The sequence below is a fragment of the Cyrtonyx montezumae genome, unplaced genomic scaffold (genome assembly GCF_038088225.1).
Source record: "Cyrtonyx montezumae isolate F1298 unplaced genomic scaffold, pur_monq_1.0 scaffold_17, whole genome shotgun sequence".
NCBI classification, from domain to species: domain Eukaryota; kingdom Metazoa; phylum Chordata; class Aves; order Galliformes; family Odontophoridae; genus Cyrtonyx; species Cyrtonyx montezumae.
This window is the reverse complement of record NW_027071903.1, coordinates 20,315,520-20,333,609: the sequence shown is the minus strand read 5'-3', so window position 1 is coordinate 20,333,609 and position 18,090 is coordinate 20,315,520. Positions and strand designations below refer to the sequence as shown.

At 46.8% G+C, this 18,090-nt stretch overlaps 1 protein-coding gene across 2 annotated transcripts; it reads right to left on the bottom strand.

Annotated features, from left to right (window-relative positions):
* Positions 1-662: 662 nt before the first annotated feature.
* Positions 663-17,689, bottom strand: PPCDC (phosphopantothenoylcysteine decarboxylase). 2 transcript variants are annotated; one of them, XM_065733633.1, is made up of 5 exons: positions 17,461-17,687; positions 10,164-10,259; positions 7,365-7,493; positions 5,288-5,456; positions 663-1,238 (listed from the first exon to the last, which is right to left on the bottom strand). In XM_065733633.1, exons 1-5 carry the CDS (start codon positions 17,617-17,619, stop codon positions 1,153-1,155), a joined length of 639 nt encoding a protein of 212 aa, XP_065589705.1. In that variant the 5' UTR covers positions 17,620-17,687; the 3' UTR covers positions 663-1,152. The 2 variants fall into 2 exon arrangements, with proteins under 2 accessions (XP_065589705.1, XP_065589706.1); XM_065733634.1 differs by lacking the exon at positions 10,164-10,259 and having other exon boundaries at positions 17,461-17,689.
* Between the last annotated feature and the right edge of the window lie 401 nt (positions 17,690-18,090).

Genomic DNA, 18,090 nt, shown 5'->3' with positions numbered 1-18,090 from the left:
CAAAACGGGAAAGTTTCAGAGCTTTTTATTTGTGTGGAAAAGATAAGAAAAGCAAACATACCCTGCTAACCTCTTTCCTTGCGCTCAGCAGCCTGAAGGTTGTCCTCACAGGCAGGATGCAAGTTCTGTACCATAGGCCTTACATTCGGCTGGATTTAGTTAAAAATAAAGACTGGGTCAGCAGTGCTCTGCTGCAGCGGTCTGTTCAGCAGCCCCAGCTTGGTCCCACTCTCCCCCGGGGCAGGCTCGCATTTCCAATGGATTCAGGAGGCTGGACGGGGGGAGCCCTGGCTACCTCGGTCCATGGGATCACAGGGATTTCCCAATTTCTTCAGGCCAGATGGTTAATTTTCAAGCTGGAAAGCACTGTTGTAGGCAAAGTTTGACTCGACTCCCTTGGAAAACACCCACCAGGCTTTGCACCAGAGCCAGTCTGTCTGCTTCCTGATTAGAGCACCCCAACAGGCAGGTGACATTTTGCTTCACAGCTGATATCTGCTTGCAGATCCAGTCAACAGACACAAAGGGACAAAGGCTGAATTGAGGATTAGATAGCATCTCTCAGTCATTTTTTTCCATCTCTGATAAAAAACAGCACACAAGCACAACGATTTAGCAATGATCTTAGGCACAAACACCCTTAAGAGGCAATTCCCCGGGGGCAGAGTTAAAAGCTCTCTTTTTATTAAGCTCTCGGAGGGAGAACGCCTTTTAGACAGTGACTCCTGCTGGAAAGGAGAAGGCAGCACAGCTAGGGACCACACCAGAGGGCAAGGATGTCCTCACACTCACGTTCCCATAGCCAGGACAGCAAGAACACCACTGGAGGCAATGCTGGGCCTGAGAAACAAAAGCAATTCCTTCAGCAGCCTCCTCGGATCACACGTGAAACAAACGGGGCTGCCTGGCCTGGAGGAACGTTACTCCCTCGCTGCGAGATCCCACAGTTTGCCCACAATAAAGAAACGTGGTCTTGGCGTTGGCTTCTAAAAGTCTCCAGTGCTGTACCACATTTCAGTTTGGTACCAGCTGGAACACAACCGTTTCACTCCTTCAGTTGAGGAGCACCCTGGAGGACACACACCGCCTCGACTCCGTTTCCTGTTGCTTTTATCTTTGAGTAGTCAGGAAGGCAATTCTCATGGCAAGCAATCAGCTCCGAGTCGACGAGCCCCGTTCTTCAAGGATCCTTCTCACGCTCTCCACTATGGTCCACACTTCTGCCATGGCTCCACAACCTGCAGGGCAAGACCAAAGGCTCATGGTGAAATCCACAGAGCACAAGGCACGTGGTGGCCACGTCCCACCCCTTTGCTCCTTCACATTCAGCAGTGATGCAGCAAAGGAGATGCCCCATAGCTCTGCGAGGCCAGGGCAAAAGCTTGCGAAGTATCCCCACGTGTTTCCTCATGATTCAGCTGTGGGGGCAAGAGGATCTGCTCGGTCCAGCTGGTTGGGCAGGGATTCTGTGGCACGGTTTGCCACTCATCAAGGGAGGAGTGTTCATGCTAACTTAGCTTGGCTCGCAGCTCACAAGTCTAAACAGGAGCACAAGCTCCTCAGACAGTCAATGGAGAGAGGCAGGAAACCTCAAAAGGCAACTCATATGACCTTAATAAGTACCTCATGTTCTGAATCATCTCCAAGGATGTCTGTGTCCAACCCTTGCACAGGGAGCTGGTATCTTAGCTCCTGCTACCCTGGGGGTAAGTGTACACAAGTGACCAAAACAAAGCGAGTGGGTAACGAAGCACTCCACTGCACCTCCTTCCTCCAGTGCAAACAGTGTTCAGTATTATTTTGAAATCACCCTTGCCTATTAAAAATAACAAAACAAAACTAAACTTGACTTCATACCATTCCAGTGAGTCTACAGTTAGGCCCACATTAGAGAGAAAGCTGCTCTGGATTTGCACCAGCTTGATTCTTGGGAGTAATTCTTGGAGAAGACTGTGTGCTAAAAAGAACAAAATGTAAAAGCTCTTCCTTTTGGACTGGTTAGTTGCCAGATGAACATCTAATCTATGCTCCCACACACTTTTTTTAAACCTAGAATGAAAACTTCAAGGTCAGAGACCACTAAATCGTCTTGTCCAACCTCAGGCATGCACAGAAATCAGTCCACTCGCTCCTGATACCTCCCCACCAGCATTTGTCTCCATTAGAAGATGCAAAAGATGGGAGCCTCTACTGGTCTTTTGTTTTGCTGGCTAATTGCTGTAATTATTTAAAACACGAGCCCTATTTGTCGTTAGAAATTAGTTCTGGGAGGTTTTGTTTTCTTTTTTTTCTTCTGATCCACTTACACAGCTGGGTTAGTGAGTGCACACATGAACAGTGAAACCAGCAGGCTCCGAAGGACAGTTACAGCTTGAGGAAGAAGATGGAGGGGAAGGGAAAAGGCCATTCTGAGCAGCAGAGAGGTGTGCTCTGTGGGAAGATCACGGCACTGAATCTGGACCTTCAGCTCTCCAGTACAGATGAGACACCTGAGCCTTGCCCAGACAGAAGGCGTAACTGGATGCATCTGTGAGGAGTTGGGCTGAAGCACAGTGCTTTTGGAAAGACAAGAAAACTGAGCTTCCCTACCTAGCAAGTCTCAATCTTCACTCACCACTGTCAGGCCTAAAAATCCCAAGTGGTTTGAAGCACCTCACAGACAAGATGCAGGTAGATGCCTCTCTTGCCTCCCATTCTGAGAGGAGCTGCATTTGATGCATCCCACTAAACAAAAGAAATTCCCCAAATGCACCCTCACGCTTGGCAGAACAACACCCTTCAGGAGCACTTCCAAGCCTGCCTTCGTCCTGCACAGCTCACCTTCTCAACATATTCACAGCACACATCATGCCTATGGGTAAAAATTCTTCCACTGTGCCAGGCTCCAGAAATTCAGCCAAGGATGAAGAAGATATCAGCAGTTTGGAAGTGTTCTGCAACAATAAATTGCTGCAGGCCCACATGTGGTATGGCACCTCTCAAAGCTCTCCTTATATGGCAGCACATGGATACCACCAAAGCCAACAAGCCTTAGGTTACATTTAACTATCCAATCAAGGAAAAATTTTAATTGCCAACTAGATAGATTTTATTGTTTTAACTCTGTTTTAGCTGGATTGTACCTCTAAAAACACCCACTTGCTGTTGAAGAGATACAGATGCAATACAGAAACATGATGGCAGCCACTTCAGGTAAGATCAGTTACATGAGTGGTAGAAGATGAACCTCTTTCAACAGCAAGTTAAACCACAGTGTCAACAAACAAAGCTGGTGCAAACTGAATCTCTTTTCTTCGGCACCAGCTGTGAGCTTTGCTGTCTGGCCAGTGGATGTGGATAAAAGCCACAAACCAGAAAGTAGTGTGGAAAAAGAGGTTTTGGGGTGAAAAACCTGAAAAAAAGAATAAAAGAGAGGGGAAGTGGGAAAAAAAGTCACTGGTGCCTTGCGTTTTCAGAGACCTGGAGTGCATTATTGCTTTGCCATAATTTTCCTACGAACTGACAGGAAAATCCTGGCATGTGCTAGCAGGAAAATCTTGTTGCAAACTGACTCACAAGCACAAGTGGAGTCAAGTCAGATGTGGCTACCCCTGCCTCAGCTGTCCATACCATCCTTCTCCCACAGGCTCCTCTGGGAGTTTGTTCTCACAGCAGGAACACCTGAACTACACACCACGCAGCTCCCAGGTGCCTGTCGGTGTAATGATGTAACTGGTTTGTACTGGTGAGCAGTACTGGTTTGGCTTTGCCATTCTGAGCTAAGAAAACACAGCAATGGACACAACTGCTTCTCACATGGCCCTGCATCACCGCTGCGAGGGCGGCAACTCCAAGGAGCAGCAGAAAGCGTGTTCAACATCCAGCTCTGAGCCATCTGCACCAGTGAGACAACACACATTGCCCTTCCACATCTCAGATCCCCATCTGCCTGAGAGGGACGACCCACAGCTCTGCTTCAGGTGTATGGACCTGTGCAAATAAGCGCATCGCTCCGAGGCACCCCTAAGTTTGCTGCAGGAATAGAGGTCCTACACATGTATTAAAAAAGGTAAAGGAAGAGCTCCAAGGGACAAAGAAGCTATGCCAGATGGCCTTTCCACTTCTGCCAAAATGTCTGCGCAGAATGACCTCTTTTGGGCGTTTTCCCTTAACATTATTACAAGCACGCAGGAAATTTGATGTAATCAGGTCTGAAACCCCAGCGGAAACATAACTGTCCAGTACAGTTACAGCTGATGCCTGAATTACTTGACTACACTTACCTAACTGTAAATATTTCTAAGTTGTCAGCTCCAGAAAAACATCCTTTAAAAGCAATGCATCTACCCAAGAATTCAAGATGCTAAGAAAGCCAGGCCAGGAGTTTAACCACGAAGAACACGTGAGTGTCCTGCCTTCGTGTCAGACCTTCATCGAGGTGTCTGACAGCGTGGACAGAGCCTGCTGTTGTTGGGGTTGTTAGATGGAGGAACGAGTGCATTACTGTGCAGGTAATAACACATTTGCTACTATGGCTAGAATCAGGTGACATTTTACAGACAAAGGGTCCACAGAAGACTAAATTAAAGAAGTGAATCCATTTATCCAACCTGCTGGTATGAAAAAGCTTCTCAAAACCTCCCAAAAATCAAAACACATTCATTTAAACCAATTCCTAGAACACAAATGAGACCATTTCACTTGGCACTGCAAGTCTTAAAGTCGAGCATGATAAGTTTTCCTAACCCCTTCTCTCAACTTTACAGACAAGGCTGATGTCAGAACTCCACAGTGAAATGAGACTGTGAAGCTGATCTAGCTGAAAAGTAACCCAGGCAACAAACAACAACAAATAGTAAATGCACGTCCAGTTACACCCTCAGCCATGTCTGCAAAGCACTAATCCTCTGCTCTAAGGGATAAGATATTATCCCCACGTCAGAGATGAGGAACTGAAGCACGATGGAAACAGCCCACAGTCACAGCAGAGAGCATGGCTGGGACACCTGAATCCCAGGCTGATAATGCTCACCACAAAGCCTTGCTTCTCTTTGATCTGATCTCTTTGAGGATGGGTTTTTCTTTCAAGCATCAGGCCTAACTACCAGCTTGTTTTGGACAAGAGTAAGAGGTGTCAGCTAGCACAGGGCAAAGCTTCATGTTGCTCGTACAAACCTTGGCCATGAGCACCTGCTCACTGCAGTCTAACATCTGGAAGGTCACAGAGCAGAAGAGCAAGGCACCTCCCCTCAGGGTAAGAGGAGCACAGGGGCCAGAAAACAGTCAGAAGACATGCAACAGGACTGACCTTCATCTCCACACACTAGTTTCTTCACCACACAGGGGATCTCTGTGTAGCCAAAGCCTTTCAGCCGCTCCACCTGCTGAGCTGTGATGGGATGTTCCCACATGGCCGTGTTCATAGCCGGGCAGAAGAGCAGGGGTTTGTGCAGGTCCCAGGCACGGATGACACAAGTCTGCAAAAGAGGCCAAGAGGTTCAGCTCTGAGATGCTCTGTCTTTCGTCATCCCTTTGCTCTCTTTGCTGCACAGAAGCGCTTTCCCACTCTGGGTATCACGAGACAGCCAAAACATCCATCAGTGCAGCTGGGTTAGCTCGTAAGCAAGTCCACAGGGCTGCTACTAATGTGCACTGTGTTCCAGCAAAGCTCCTCTCTGACAGGCAAGAAGGATGAGGGAGGCTACAAAAAGGAATAGATTCCATCCTACTCCGGAACAGGGCCAAGCAAACAGCCCAATTGCTGGATCAAATCAAGCTGGAACACAATGTGTGCAGACAGCCCATGTGGGAGACCAAGAGTAGCTGAGGGGTGGCCACAGATCATATCAGATAAAGAGAAACCCCCAGGCAGCACTTCAGATAAGCCAGCTGTAGAGCTAAATACAAAAAGCTGGCAAGTGAATCTTCTTAAACAACACAGCAACTGGATCCACAACTGCTGACAAGGAAAGCACTGCTGCTTCCAGCATACTGAGGATAAAAGGAGCACAGCTGGGCTGCTGCAGAAGATGCTGGTAGATTACAAACCACCTAGGAGCTCCTGCATGCTGCAGAGGATCATATCTGATTCCTCAATAACACCCAGTTTCCAGATAAGCTAGTATCACCCCATCTACTTATAAAGATCAATGGTGATTGCTCTTAAATAAGGTGCCCATCACCTAGACCTGACAGCATCTAAGCCATGCAAAGGCAATCCCCCAGGTAGCTTGCATCGGTCCCTGGTGCTGAAGCTGTGCTCATTTCAGAAAACTTCAGAGAATTCTGCCCATCCTTTTTTATGCCCCATGACTTGAACCCTTCCTGGCACAGCGGGTTCTGTTCCAACTTGCAAAACAGCACCTCCAGCACGTGTTTTCTTTACTGGAGCTGCCCCTTTCCTCCACAAAGCTATTCAAGATGACTAGCAGGAGTTTGTGACGTCCCTAACACCCTTCCTGACCTCCTCCTCTGCTGGCTGCAGCACAGAGGGGGGTCAGTAAGACAAGACACTGCTTGTCCCTCTCACAGCACTTCCTGACTTCTCTAGATCTCCAGAGGACTACTTGTACAATCCATGCTTATAGCTCTGGGTGCACTGTGCTCATTTGTAGGCACACTTTTCTTACTTGGACAGCTAAGCTCCCCAGCCAGGGCTGATGTACTGCCCTCCATTATTGGCAGACCTTTCAGGCAGTTGCTACTCATGACCTTTCCTGGTGAAAGCTCAATGGCAGGACACAAAGGACTAAAGTACCACTGAAGTTCCCCATGACTGAACTGAAAAACACGCTCCCTTTTAACACACTTCCTGTTCAGTCTTTGACACAGAGCACTTTTAGTATCAGAAAAAAACATGTCTGAACAAGCAAAAAAACCCTGTAGCTGAAAGTGGAAGGTAAGTGTGCAGATGTTTGAATTTGTGCTATGCAATTAGGTGAGGGAGGAGGTGAGGTAGCAGGAAGTAAACAGTTTTATCTGATCTCACAGGTGTCTTTCCAGATTGCATCTAAAAAACGCAGAGAAGAACTCAGAAGTGAGTGTGAGTGTGTGTGTGCTTGTGTGTGTACGACAGAGGGAGGATGGAGGTAGAAAGAGAGAAATATCACCCAACAGAAAAAGCAGGAAGGGCACAAAATAAGAACTGGGGGATAATGCAAGAGACAGAGAGAGCCCAGGGATGGAAAAGAATAGAGTTAAGGGAAGGAAAGTTTGAAAAGGAGCTGGGGAACCATATTGGCATAGGAGAGCGGATGAGATGGCAGCAGAACACGCAAATCTCAATGCTGCTCAAGCACAAGAGCTTCCTTGACAGAAAGGTCAGGCTAGCACTGGGAGGGGAGAGAGTGTAGGGACTGCTGTAAGGCAGAGTTGCAGTTACTCACCAGCAAGTTGTCACAGATACCGTTTGCCAGCTTTGCCAGCGTGTTTGCATCAAGAGGGGCCACGAGCATGAGGTCAGCCCACCGCCGGAGCTCGATGTGCAGGACTGGGTCGGAACGGCCCTTCCACAGCTGTAGGTGAGATGAGATGCAGATTACCAAACCCTCCAACAAGCACTGTGAACAACAGGCACTTTCAACAGCCTCACTTTAGTAACTACAATGTAAACCTCGTTATTTTCACACCAAGCAAGATCTGACTGCATTAGGGAGTCTGAGACTGCAGCTGCAGTCTTTCTCTGACTTCCAGCCTCCTCCAGTGAAGGCCACGTGGAAGCAGCATTTACAATGGTGCCCACGTGCTCAGTGCTCTACAAGCAGGTATCCTTCCCCACAAAGACAAGAATTCACACATCCAACAACCCGACTTCAACCTGCAGGAAGGAGCTTTCTCCATCCACATCATCCCTCAGCTTCCCAAACGTCCATCCATTCAAGCTCTGTCGATGCATAGCACATCTGCGTACGGAAATCCACAATGCTGGATCAGTTAACCAAAACCAGACAGGACCAAACCAGCACAAACATTTCCTGAGCATGCCCACAGCAGCTACAGGAGCACTCCTCTTGCTTCTCTTTGGGAGGGACTGGGCACTTCCTTCCTCTCTTAGTTCTTAGGCAAACATTTATATTTTTCAGTTAAGCTCTGAGTTGCTCAAGGGGGTCCCAGGCACATCTTAAGACCACAGTTAACTGGGATAACATCAAGGGAAGCAGCAAGCAGCACCAGGCTCTGAGGCCCCAGAGGACACACAACCACAGGCCAGCAAGAGGTGCATCAGGGCCACCAACTATTCCTTCTCTGAGTCAGGGGAAACCACAACAGAAAACACAGTATTCGGAAATCTGGTGCTCCCCAATACCTTTCCCAGCTCCTCCACTCACTTTTATTGATTTTAATTTTTCTGGACAAGCCTTTCTAGGAAATTTCCTTTCTGAATAAAATCACAAACACGCTGGTCACGCTTATTTGCTGCCCTTCTGTGTGAATGACATGCTGCAAAGGATACGTGTCTGCTTTCCAGCCTGTCAACAGAACACAAAGCCTGACCTGCACCTCTTCTATCACCCCACAAATAGCTTTGCCTAGAGCTGTAGCACCACAGGACACAAGAAATCTTTAGCAGCCTTGGCCAGCAGAAGCTTTCTGGTCATGAAGACATTTTACAGAATCTAGAGGTATTCAGAGCCCTGGCACCTGAGCAATCTCTCACTGGAAGGGAAATGTGCACTGAGAGCTTCAGTTCATGCTGATGATCCTATGGAGAAGAGCCATAAAGATGCCACAGGCCACTGCTGAATCCTGTGGAGTGTGCTCATCTGTAACTCAGCTGAGGGGAGAACTGGTGAGAAAGGTCAAACCGACTGCAAATTGCTTGGTAAATTCAAGGGATGACGGATTGGTCTCTTCTGTGTACGAGCACCAGTGCTTCTTGAGCTAAACACACTGCTTCCATCAGGAAAACATCTTGCACAGCCACCCACCTATCACTGTCGTGGAAGGCAGCTCCAGGTACTGGTCTTTGCCTGCTCCACCATGCTGGGGTGGCCCTGCCAGCACAAAGCTCTCCTAACAGACCCAGATGTATCACAGAACAGCTTTGTTTTTCTCCCAGGGTGCAAGAAGATTAAGAAAATACAGAGCAAGAAGCTGCAAAACGCAAGCAGCTTGGGTAGTTTTGTGATTGTCAGTGGTGCCTGTAGATTGAGAATCAGCAGCGAGAAGGAGAATTAAGTTGCTGCCTTTCTGACAAGTATGAGTCACGGCAGCCACCCAACACCTTCACCACAACTTCACAGTGGCTTTCTTGACATTTCCTGATACTCCTCTCAGAGCAGAGGCTGGGTGCTAAGCCCAGGGCGCTGAGGGACCACCTGTAGCCACACTGCCTGCTGCAAAGCTTGCTAGGTGGTAGAAAACCCTCTGCTACAGTCACGGCAGCTCCATTTAGCATGGGCAGGCCAGCATCCTCTGAAAGCCATGCTCCCAAGCACACAGGACTCCAACAAAGAAAGGAACCTTAGCCAGGAATCTCCAGTTGATCGCAGAGATACTTGGAGGAGTGCTTCTAGGGAGGGAATGCTCCAAAAGTAATGCCTCCTACTTTACTACATCACCATTGGAAGTGGATGCTGGTACGGCAGTTGAGGTTGAGCCTTCCCACCAATATTCCATTACATTTTGCTGCCACGTGACAGACAGCAGCAGAGGGGCACTGTGACAAAATGGCATCTGACATGGAAGTGCACGTGAAGCACTTCAGCCGTGAATTTTCCTCCATGCAGAAAAAAATGGCACCCATCACTGACACTTGCAGAATGTTTCTGGAGACCAAAGAGTGGATGTGAGCACTGTGAGGGGTGGGTGGTGTGTTTCAGCAGTGCTGACAGCGGGTCACCTCTGCTGGTGCAGATGTTTATGAGGGTAGCATGCAGGCTCCTCTTCACTGCTGGCAAAAAATGCACAGCTAAGAGTGGTGATTGTAGATGAGAATTTACTTTATCAGTGTTATTTTGCACTTTTTATCTGTTGTAGTTTCCATGGAAATAAATAGGAGGCATTACCCCTGGAGCAAGCCATGTATTTGCTATTGAGCACTCAAACAACCAACCCTCCAGTAGCCCTGCCTTTCTCTGAAGCATGACCCACTGGCCATGACTGGAAGTAAAAGGCACAAGCACATGATGGAACTACTAGTGGGGAACAGACACCCTTGCAGACCCTGAGGAAGAACAACTCACCTGCCACTCATCTTCGTCACTGTAGAGGGTGACGGGAATTTCCTGGGGGTTGTAGAAATGCTTTGCTCTCTCCGTAGTCACCACCTTCACTTCAAGCTAATCAGAAAGCAAAGAGAGAGAACGTCCTGGTTTCAGATGGGACACCAGTGCTTTGTTTTTTCCTTTCATAGTGTCCAGTATGATGTTACGTTTTGGCTTTAGTAGAAAACCTATGTTGATAACACAAGGATGTTTTTAGTTGTTGCTGAGCAGTGCTGCACAGAGCCAAGGATCTTTCAGCTTCTCAGCTTCTCATACTGGGGGCTGAAGGGGCACAAGGAGCTGGGAAGAGACAGAACCAGGACAGCTGATCTAAAACGGCCCAATTCCATAGCATCGTGCAGAACAAAGAACAAAAAACAAAACAAAACAAAAAAACAACCCCAAAAACTTGAAAACAGTGAGGAGTCAGTTGAGTGGGCAGCCACTGCCTGGGGACTGTTTTGCAGGTGGTGAGCAATTTCTTGTGCATCACTCGTTTTGTATCTTTCTTTTTGTGTTTTAGTAAATTGAATCATGAGAACAGCTTCTCTACAGCAAAGACAACTGCAAATCATCCAAATACAAAGGTGCTACTCCCTCTTGATTTATCTGTTGGGCCAGATGTGTTGGGTGGGCGTAAATCAAACTAACAAGCTTGTCGATAAGAAAGCAGGATGGACATCCTGTTGTGCCAACAAGATAACCAAACAGATGTCTCCCTTCAGGAATAATGAGGAGCTCTCCCCCTTCAAGGTTTGAAAATTTACAGCAAAAACTGACCCTTAGGTTTAATCCCCTCGATAACCAGGGTTTGGAATGTGATGAATATGCATGTGCTATACCTTTAAATATGTATTTGTTTCTCTCCTTGGTGTGCATGTTTGGTGGAGAGATCCCCCATGCACCCAGTGCTGTAATAAAGGGAATACCTGCTTGACATATTGCATTGTTGTGTCAAGTTACTTTGTCGGGTTTCCTGGCATCAAAATGGTCTTTATCTCAAACTGCAAGTTCTACTTTGTTTTGGGTTTTTTTTCTTTTTTTCTTCTTTTTTTTTTTTTTTAGTTATTTTTTTCCCCTGATTCTTTCTCCCATCCCACTGGGAGGATAGCAAGCAAATGACTGTGGTGCTGAGCTACCTGGCAGGTTAAACCACATCACAGAAAGACCAACAGTTATGGCTTGAAGAAATCCTGCAAAGCTGGGTAGATGAGGAGAGCTTGAGCAGTGAAGACTTCGAAAGATATGCAGACTCTTAGAGGACATTCCCCTCCTGTGTGCATGTGCATAACCACACCTACTCAGAGCTGAAAGGTCAGGCCACTACAAGTGTTCACGGGAGCTGACGACTCATTTCACTGCCACCCAAATGCAGGCAGGTGATTAGTCACTGTCTGCCAAACTCATTCAGATGGTCAGTTCACAGCAGGGACAGCAAAAAGGACAGAGAAGGTCAGAAGGGAGATGCAGCTCTGCACAGAACTTCAAAGGGACAGTAAGAAGCAGCAAACCAAAGCTCTGGGTGAGGTGCCCTTTAATCACGAAAGGGAGTAGCAGAGCATCTCACCTTAGTGGATTCCCTTACCCACAGCACAGAGGGCTGCCGAGGGGTGGCGTGCCAGCACGGCACTTGTGGGATCACTCTTCCCACACTCGGAGCCAAGAGGAAGTGCAGTGCTCAGAAATCATAAGTCCTGCCAAGGGAGAAGCTCAGAGCTGGTGCCCAGCACCACCAGCTCAAAGCAAGCCAATCCCTGCAGAACAAGGCTGCAGAGGCTCAAAGCTCCTCTTGTTGCCTTGGGCATTTTTGGAACAACAGGATTTTAACTTACCTCTGCCTATCCGTACCTGTTATGAAAGATAGACAGCTCTGTATACCAGTATACCAAAGCACTTGCTTTGGAAGAACAAGAACGATTTTTGGAAGAACAAGAACGATTATCTTTTTTGCCCTTTAATTCTTTTCTCAGTCCCTCTCTCTAGATGTCAGAAGTACCTGCTGATGACAAAAGTTGGTTTGTATATATACACCCAGAATAGTAAACCAGCAGTTTGCACTAAGGAAAAAGAGGTCAAGTAAGAAGTACATAAGGGTTCTCTCTGAAATCTTAGATGAAACTGCTGTTGGTGGAGGAAAGGTGAGGAAATCCTATCAAATCCCTTGGACACATGGCGTGAACTTGGGATGAGGTACTAAGGTGACCTGTGACAGGAGTTCCTTCTCCCTGTAGCTGGGAAACATGAAATTTGCCCTAGTTTCTACTTGTCATGACCTGCTCAAAGCTGTACCTCTGACAAATGTCATATATCATAGAATATATCATATTCAATATGTCATATATCATAGAATCATTAAGGTTGGAAAACACCTCTACAATCCTCTAGTCCAACCATCCACCTGCAACCAATGTTGCCAACTAAATCATGTCCCTTCCAGGATGCCATTGGCCTCTTGGCCACCTGGGCACAGTGCTGGCTTATGTTCAGCCAAGAATCAACCAACACCCCCAGGTCCTTTTCCTCTGCACAGCTTGCCATGCACTCTGCTCCAAGCCCGTTGTGATGCCTGAAGTAGATGTGGCTTAAGTGCAGGATCCGGCCCTTGGTATTGTTAAACTCCACCCCACTGGCCTCAGCCTGCAGCATCCAAGGCACAGACTCAGATGTGGTCGATCCAAATCGTTTATTGCAGGTTTTAACATCCCTTATATACTTCCACAAGTTCTCTCTTTCCCACCCACCTTTACATGTCAATAAAATACTCCCCAAAACAGTCCTTAACTGTGCATGCAGGTGCTTATCTAATCAGGGCCATGAGTCGTTCCAAGCCCTGCATTCTTTCTCCAATTGGGGTCTGCCATCACACAGTTCACTTGAACTTGTTTTCCTTTTCTTCTGGAGCGTCCTTGGTTCTCAGGCTTCCTTTCTCATGCTGTTTATCCTGCTCCACAGCTTCTGCTCTAAATATACTTTCTTGTATTCCCACATCAGCCCAGTGATCCAGCCTGTCCAGACCCCTCTCTAGGGCCTCAGGCAGGTCAGCATTTCCCCCAGCTTGGTGTTAAACTTACCGAGGATGCACTCAACCCCCTCACCCAGATCACCAATGAAGATATTAACAGGAAGGGCCCCAGTACCGATCCCTGGGGAACACCACCTATGCCAGGTCACCAGCTGGGTGCAACTCTATTCACCAACACTCTCTGGGCCCTTTCCTCCAGCCAGTTCCTTACCCAGCAAGGAGTATATCTGTCCAGGGCAGAGGCTGCAGGAGAACGCTGTGGGAGACAGTGTCAAAGGCTTTGCTAAAGCCTGGGCAGACTACAGCAACAGCATTTCCCTCATCCATCAAGCAGGTCACTTGGTTATGGCAGATTAGGTTGGTCAAGCAGGACCTGCCTTTCATGAACCCATTCTGGCTGGGCCTGATTCCCCGGTTGTCCTGCACGTGCTGTGTGCTCTCAGTCAAGATGATCTGTTCCATAAGCTCCCCTGGCACTGAGGTCAGGCTGACAGGCACCCAGTTCCCCACGTCCTCCTTTCAACCCTTCTTGTAGATAGATGGGAGTCACACCGACAAGCCTCCAGTCCTCTGGGACCTCTCCAGTTGACTAGGCACACTGACAGACAGTGGAGAGTGGCTTGGCAATCACCTCTGCAGGCTCCTCAGCACCCTTGAGTGCATGCCGTGTGGTCCCATGGTCTGTGTTAGGTGGAGCAGAATGTCTCTAATTGCCTCTTCCTGAACTGTGGGAGGTTTATTCTGTTCCCCAGCCCCAGGTCAGTGGGTAAAGTATCTCAAGGATAACTGGTCTGTCAGGTGTAAAGAAGGCACAGAGAACCTCAGCCTTCTTCTTATCCTCAGTGGTATCACGTGCAGCAGGATCAGCCACGAAGCAGAGCCAGAATCTCGTTCTGCACGTGCTGATCACACGTAGATGCACATCAGACCACTGATAACCAAATAAATAAATAAATAAGGCATTTCCTCATTATCATCCACTTTAGCTCACTGCCTGCTCTCTGTGCAACCCGTGATGTGGTTCTGTGAGCCCAACAGTGACACAGGGATAAACCAGCCTCAGCAACACCTTCCTCCCACTGCGGCCAGAGTTACAACACTGACGGAGCCCTCAGCATGTGTGCTCTTGCTTGAACAAACAGCTGAAAACCTCCAACCTCCACGAAGCTATCTTCAACAGCAGTGGTTGAAGTGACAAAACGTGTTAACCTATCTCCCCAGCACCATCTCTTCTACGGCCAGGATACTCCTAAGAACAGAGCAGTGTTGATTATCTGCACCCTACACGACTAGAATAGCAGTTTGGAGCAATGGAAAAAAACCAGGCACAGCATACCATTGGTTTTGGCAATTTTTCCCCATTTCCTGAAGAAAAATAGCTGCACATAGCACCAGTATTTAGTACTATTTTTCTGGCTTTTTGATGCTTCTAGATGCTCTTTTTCAAGTGGCCCTAGCCTGGAATCACAGCTCTATTTCTAGTGTTTGCGAGTGTGAAGATATATACAGCAAGCACCCATGTTGTTTCTGTATTAATCTCACCTTGCAGTAAGCTGTTTGGAGCCAAGCAGCAACACCTGCAAAGGAGCTAACACTGCTCTCTGCTATCCTTTGAGTTCCAATGAGATATTAACCTTGCAGTCTGCAAGATATTATTTATTTGTTGAGCAACGTGCAGCTTAAAAGGGGCTTGTCTGCTCTCTGAAATTGCACCAGTAGGTTAGATCTGCACTAAAAGCTCTCACCAGTTATATTTGTTAGCAGGATTCTTATTTCACAGTTAGCCATCAAAATATAAAGATCCTTAGGCAACACAACTGCAACTATATTATGCTGAATTTGGTGTCTTGCTGCTCCCGTTGTGGCAGTACTCAATCATTTATAACCCAGACTAGGAATAGCTGATTAAGAGGCATTCAGACACAAACAAAATCCAAATTCTGTTTTAGTTTTTTAAGATAGTTTCATAAGCATCTCTGGTCTGAAGGAAACAAAATAATTCTTTAAAGACTAGAAATAGGGAATAACAGGCTACTGAGAACTGCATCAAACCCACCACAAGAGCATGTCAAAGGGATGTTCAAGGACTCTGAGAGGTGGTGACTCCACCGCTCCTCCCAAAAAGCTGCTCTAGCAGTTTCACTATTCTCTTTTGTTAAGGTTTTCTGCTGGGGTGGGCTCCTGGATCTCTCGTTCTCAGCGAGTGTTTCAAGTCTCTCCAGCTATGCTGGAAACAGATCAGTGCTCTCAAGATCACTTTAGCCTACATAGTTTTTCCTTCTATTTACCTGGCACACCCTCTGTTTAACTGCAGATAACTTTCTGCTTAAACAGTAAAATCTCTCTAGCCACACAGACAAATTCCTTTACTGGAGACAGTTTAGACTAGCTACAGTCTCTGCTAGCAACTTCTGCAGAGTGAGCATCTCCTGCTGCTAAATGGCATCTACAAGCTGACACAGAGGCTACCTGGCAGGAGTGCACTGAAATCTTATGGCATGACTCAAGCTGACAGGGCTAGATGACAGCCGGAAGCTTCAAGAACTGCTCTCACCCAGAGAAAAGTTTGCCATTTCCTCTTTGTATGCCTAACTGATGCCCTGTCAATGTGATTTTTTTTGGTCAGTTTTCCTGCCAGGCCATTCAAAACTACTAGGACTCCAGCTCAGGCAATGTGTGTGCCTAGCACAACCACAGGAGTTACCCAGGTGCCCTGTTGAGATGCTACACGCTCTTCCCCACAGCAACACATGCAAGAGGAATAACCTGAAAACCAACAATTGATGCTGTATTGAATTCCCAGATCTTCAGAGAGCTTAAACAAAAGGGAGTAAGATGAAGTCATGGCAGTTATCACCCTCAAGGACATGTTCAAGTTTAATGAGGGCAAAAATGACACCACCAAGTTGTTCACTGAGGACCATTTAAGCAGAAGCATCAATTTTACGCTAAGTACTCCATTCTTGAACCTCTGACTACATCTCCTCTGCTATGAGTCCCCCTCTGCTTCTGTCCTGCTTTCAAATAGCTTCTGTAAGTTCCTTCAGTTAACACAACAGGTTAATGGAGGAGAAACTCAGTGGAGAAGTTATGCTTCTCAGAAGTGAATGAATTTAATTAACAAATTCAGTACCAGAATTTGGATGGATACTGAATTTGTACTTTTTGGATACTGAATTTGTACTTTTTGTGCAACAAAAGCCTAAAACCAGTGCTCAGAAGGCCTGTACCAGATGTCACAGAGTGCAGAACGTAGGTCTGGCCATCAGCAGCTTTAAATTATGCATCAAAAGCTCACAGAGAAGAAACAGTACGTATTCAATGTAGACTTCTACAGTGGATTGTGTGCATTTTTCCCATCCCTTGGGATGAAAGGTGTCCTGAGCACCAAGATACTCATTGACTGTATCTCTTCTGATTCTGTTTTTAATGTACCCTCAGCTCTGAGGTAAAGCCTCCCAAACCAGCTATTCATTCAGTATGCTTGCCAGTGTACTGGGATATTTAAGTGCACACTCTCACTCCTGCTACTCTTTCATTTCTTTGCTCCAAACCAGGTGCTTCTTTTCTTAAAAGATAAAGGTCTCCACATTTTTTTGTAACTATATTCGACAGCAAAAGTTACCACACTTCTCCCACTCCAGTCACTAGCGGCCTCTGGTGGACATCTCTGTTACTTCAGACAATAAGCTTGAGTTTAACACAATAAAGGCAGCCACATTTATCAACTGATACATTCGACTGGTGTTTTTACAAGACTTGGTTGCTTTATGTTGGTCAGACAAGTGTCCATCTTTTTAAAGACAAGGGCCTACCTGCTGCAGTTTGCAAGGTTCTAATTAGAAATTTCAAGCTCCAGAAAGCATCCATCTATGTGTCTGAAGCCAGATCTGATCACATAAAAGGATACACTCCAGAGTAAAACAAATAAACGAGAATGTATTAAATCATTTTTCAGAAAATTAAGCAAGCTCAGCTGAACTTTAATAATGCACAATCCAAACGTCTGCCTGGGAAAACACCCAGAAATAGTTACTGCCCTTTCAGCCTGATTTCAAGCTAAATGTTAAGTATAGAGAAGTAAGATACAAAAGGAAAAAAAATGCTGACTTTTAAAAGCAGGAGGAACCCATCCCAATTTTCAGACTAAAGGGCTCAACGGCAGAAGAAACTCCTCATTTCAGCAGAAGCCACCTAGACTCTGCTAGAAATGAGAAACAGGGTAACATCGACTTTACTGATAGACCTACTCACCCCAGGGATTTCCAGCAATCCAGAGATGAGGAGAGGCAGTTTCAGGGCAGCCACGCTCCCAGTCACACCCACGAGGACATGGAATTTTTCCTGTGGCACAGATGAACTCGTTTCTGCCACTGAGAAGGGCTCCATGGTCCAGCCAAACTCTACAAGCATAGAGAAATAAACAAATTCTAGTAACGAGACAAGCACAGCAGAATTCCAACAACATATTCCCAAAGGTGCAGGTCTAAGCCTGGACTCTGCAGAATCTAGAGTGACTCAGTCTGATGCTGAGCATTCAGACCCTGATCCACAGAGCTTTTAAGGATCAGCACACTTTGAAGCACAGGAATAGCCAACGCCTCCCATTTCCTTCAAGCACAATTTCCTCCAGGATGCTGGTAAACAGAATGCTACAAACTACAGAGGCTCAGTTTTGGGAGTTGTTGGATTGACAAGGAAACACAGGCACACTCTCACGTGTTGAACATGGGACAGAATCAACAATGACTGTACCTTTCACACTGTCTAAAGGCAAGATAAGCAGTAGGGCAGTGCTCCCTCCACACTCTGCTAAATAATGAACGCAAGGAGACACGTCAGCAAGTAAAAATGTGGGGCTCCTCAGGCAAGCATTACTGGATG

Coding starts and splice junctions, on each gene's coding strand:
- PPCDC (XM_065733633.1), bottom strand. CDS start 17,619: ATGCTTGTAGAGTTTGGCTGGACCATGGAGCCCTTCTCAGTGGCAGAA. Junction 10,260..17,460: donor GATTGCTGGAAATCCCTGGG/GTGAGTAGGTCT, acceptor CTTTCTGATTAG/CTTGAAGTGAAGGTGGTGAC. Junction 7,494..10,163: donor GTGACGAAGATGAGTGGCAG/GTGAGTTGTTCT, acceptor TCTCACCTACAG/CTGTGGAAGGGCCGTTCCGA.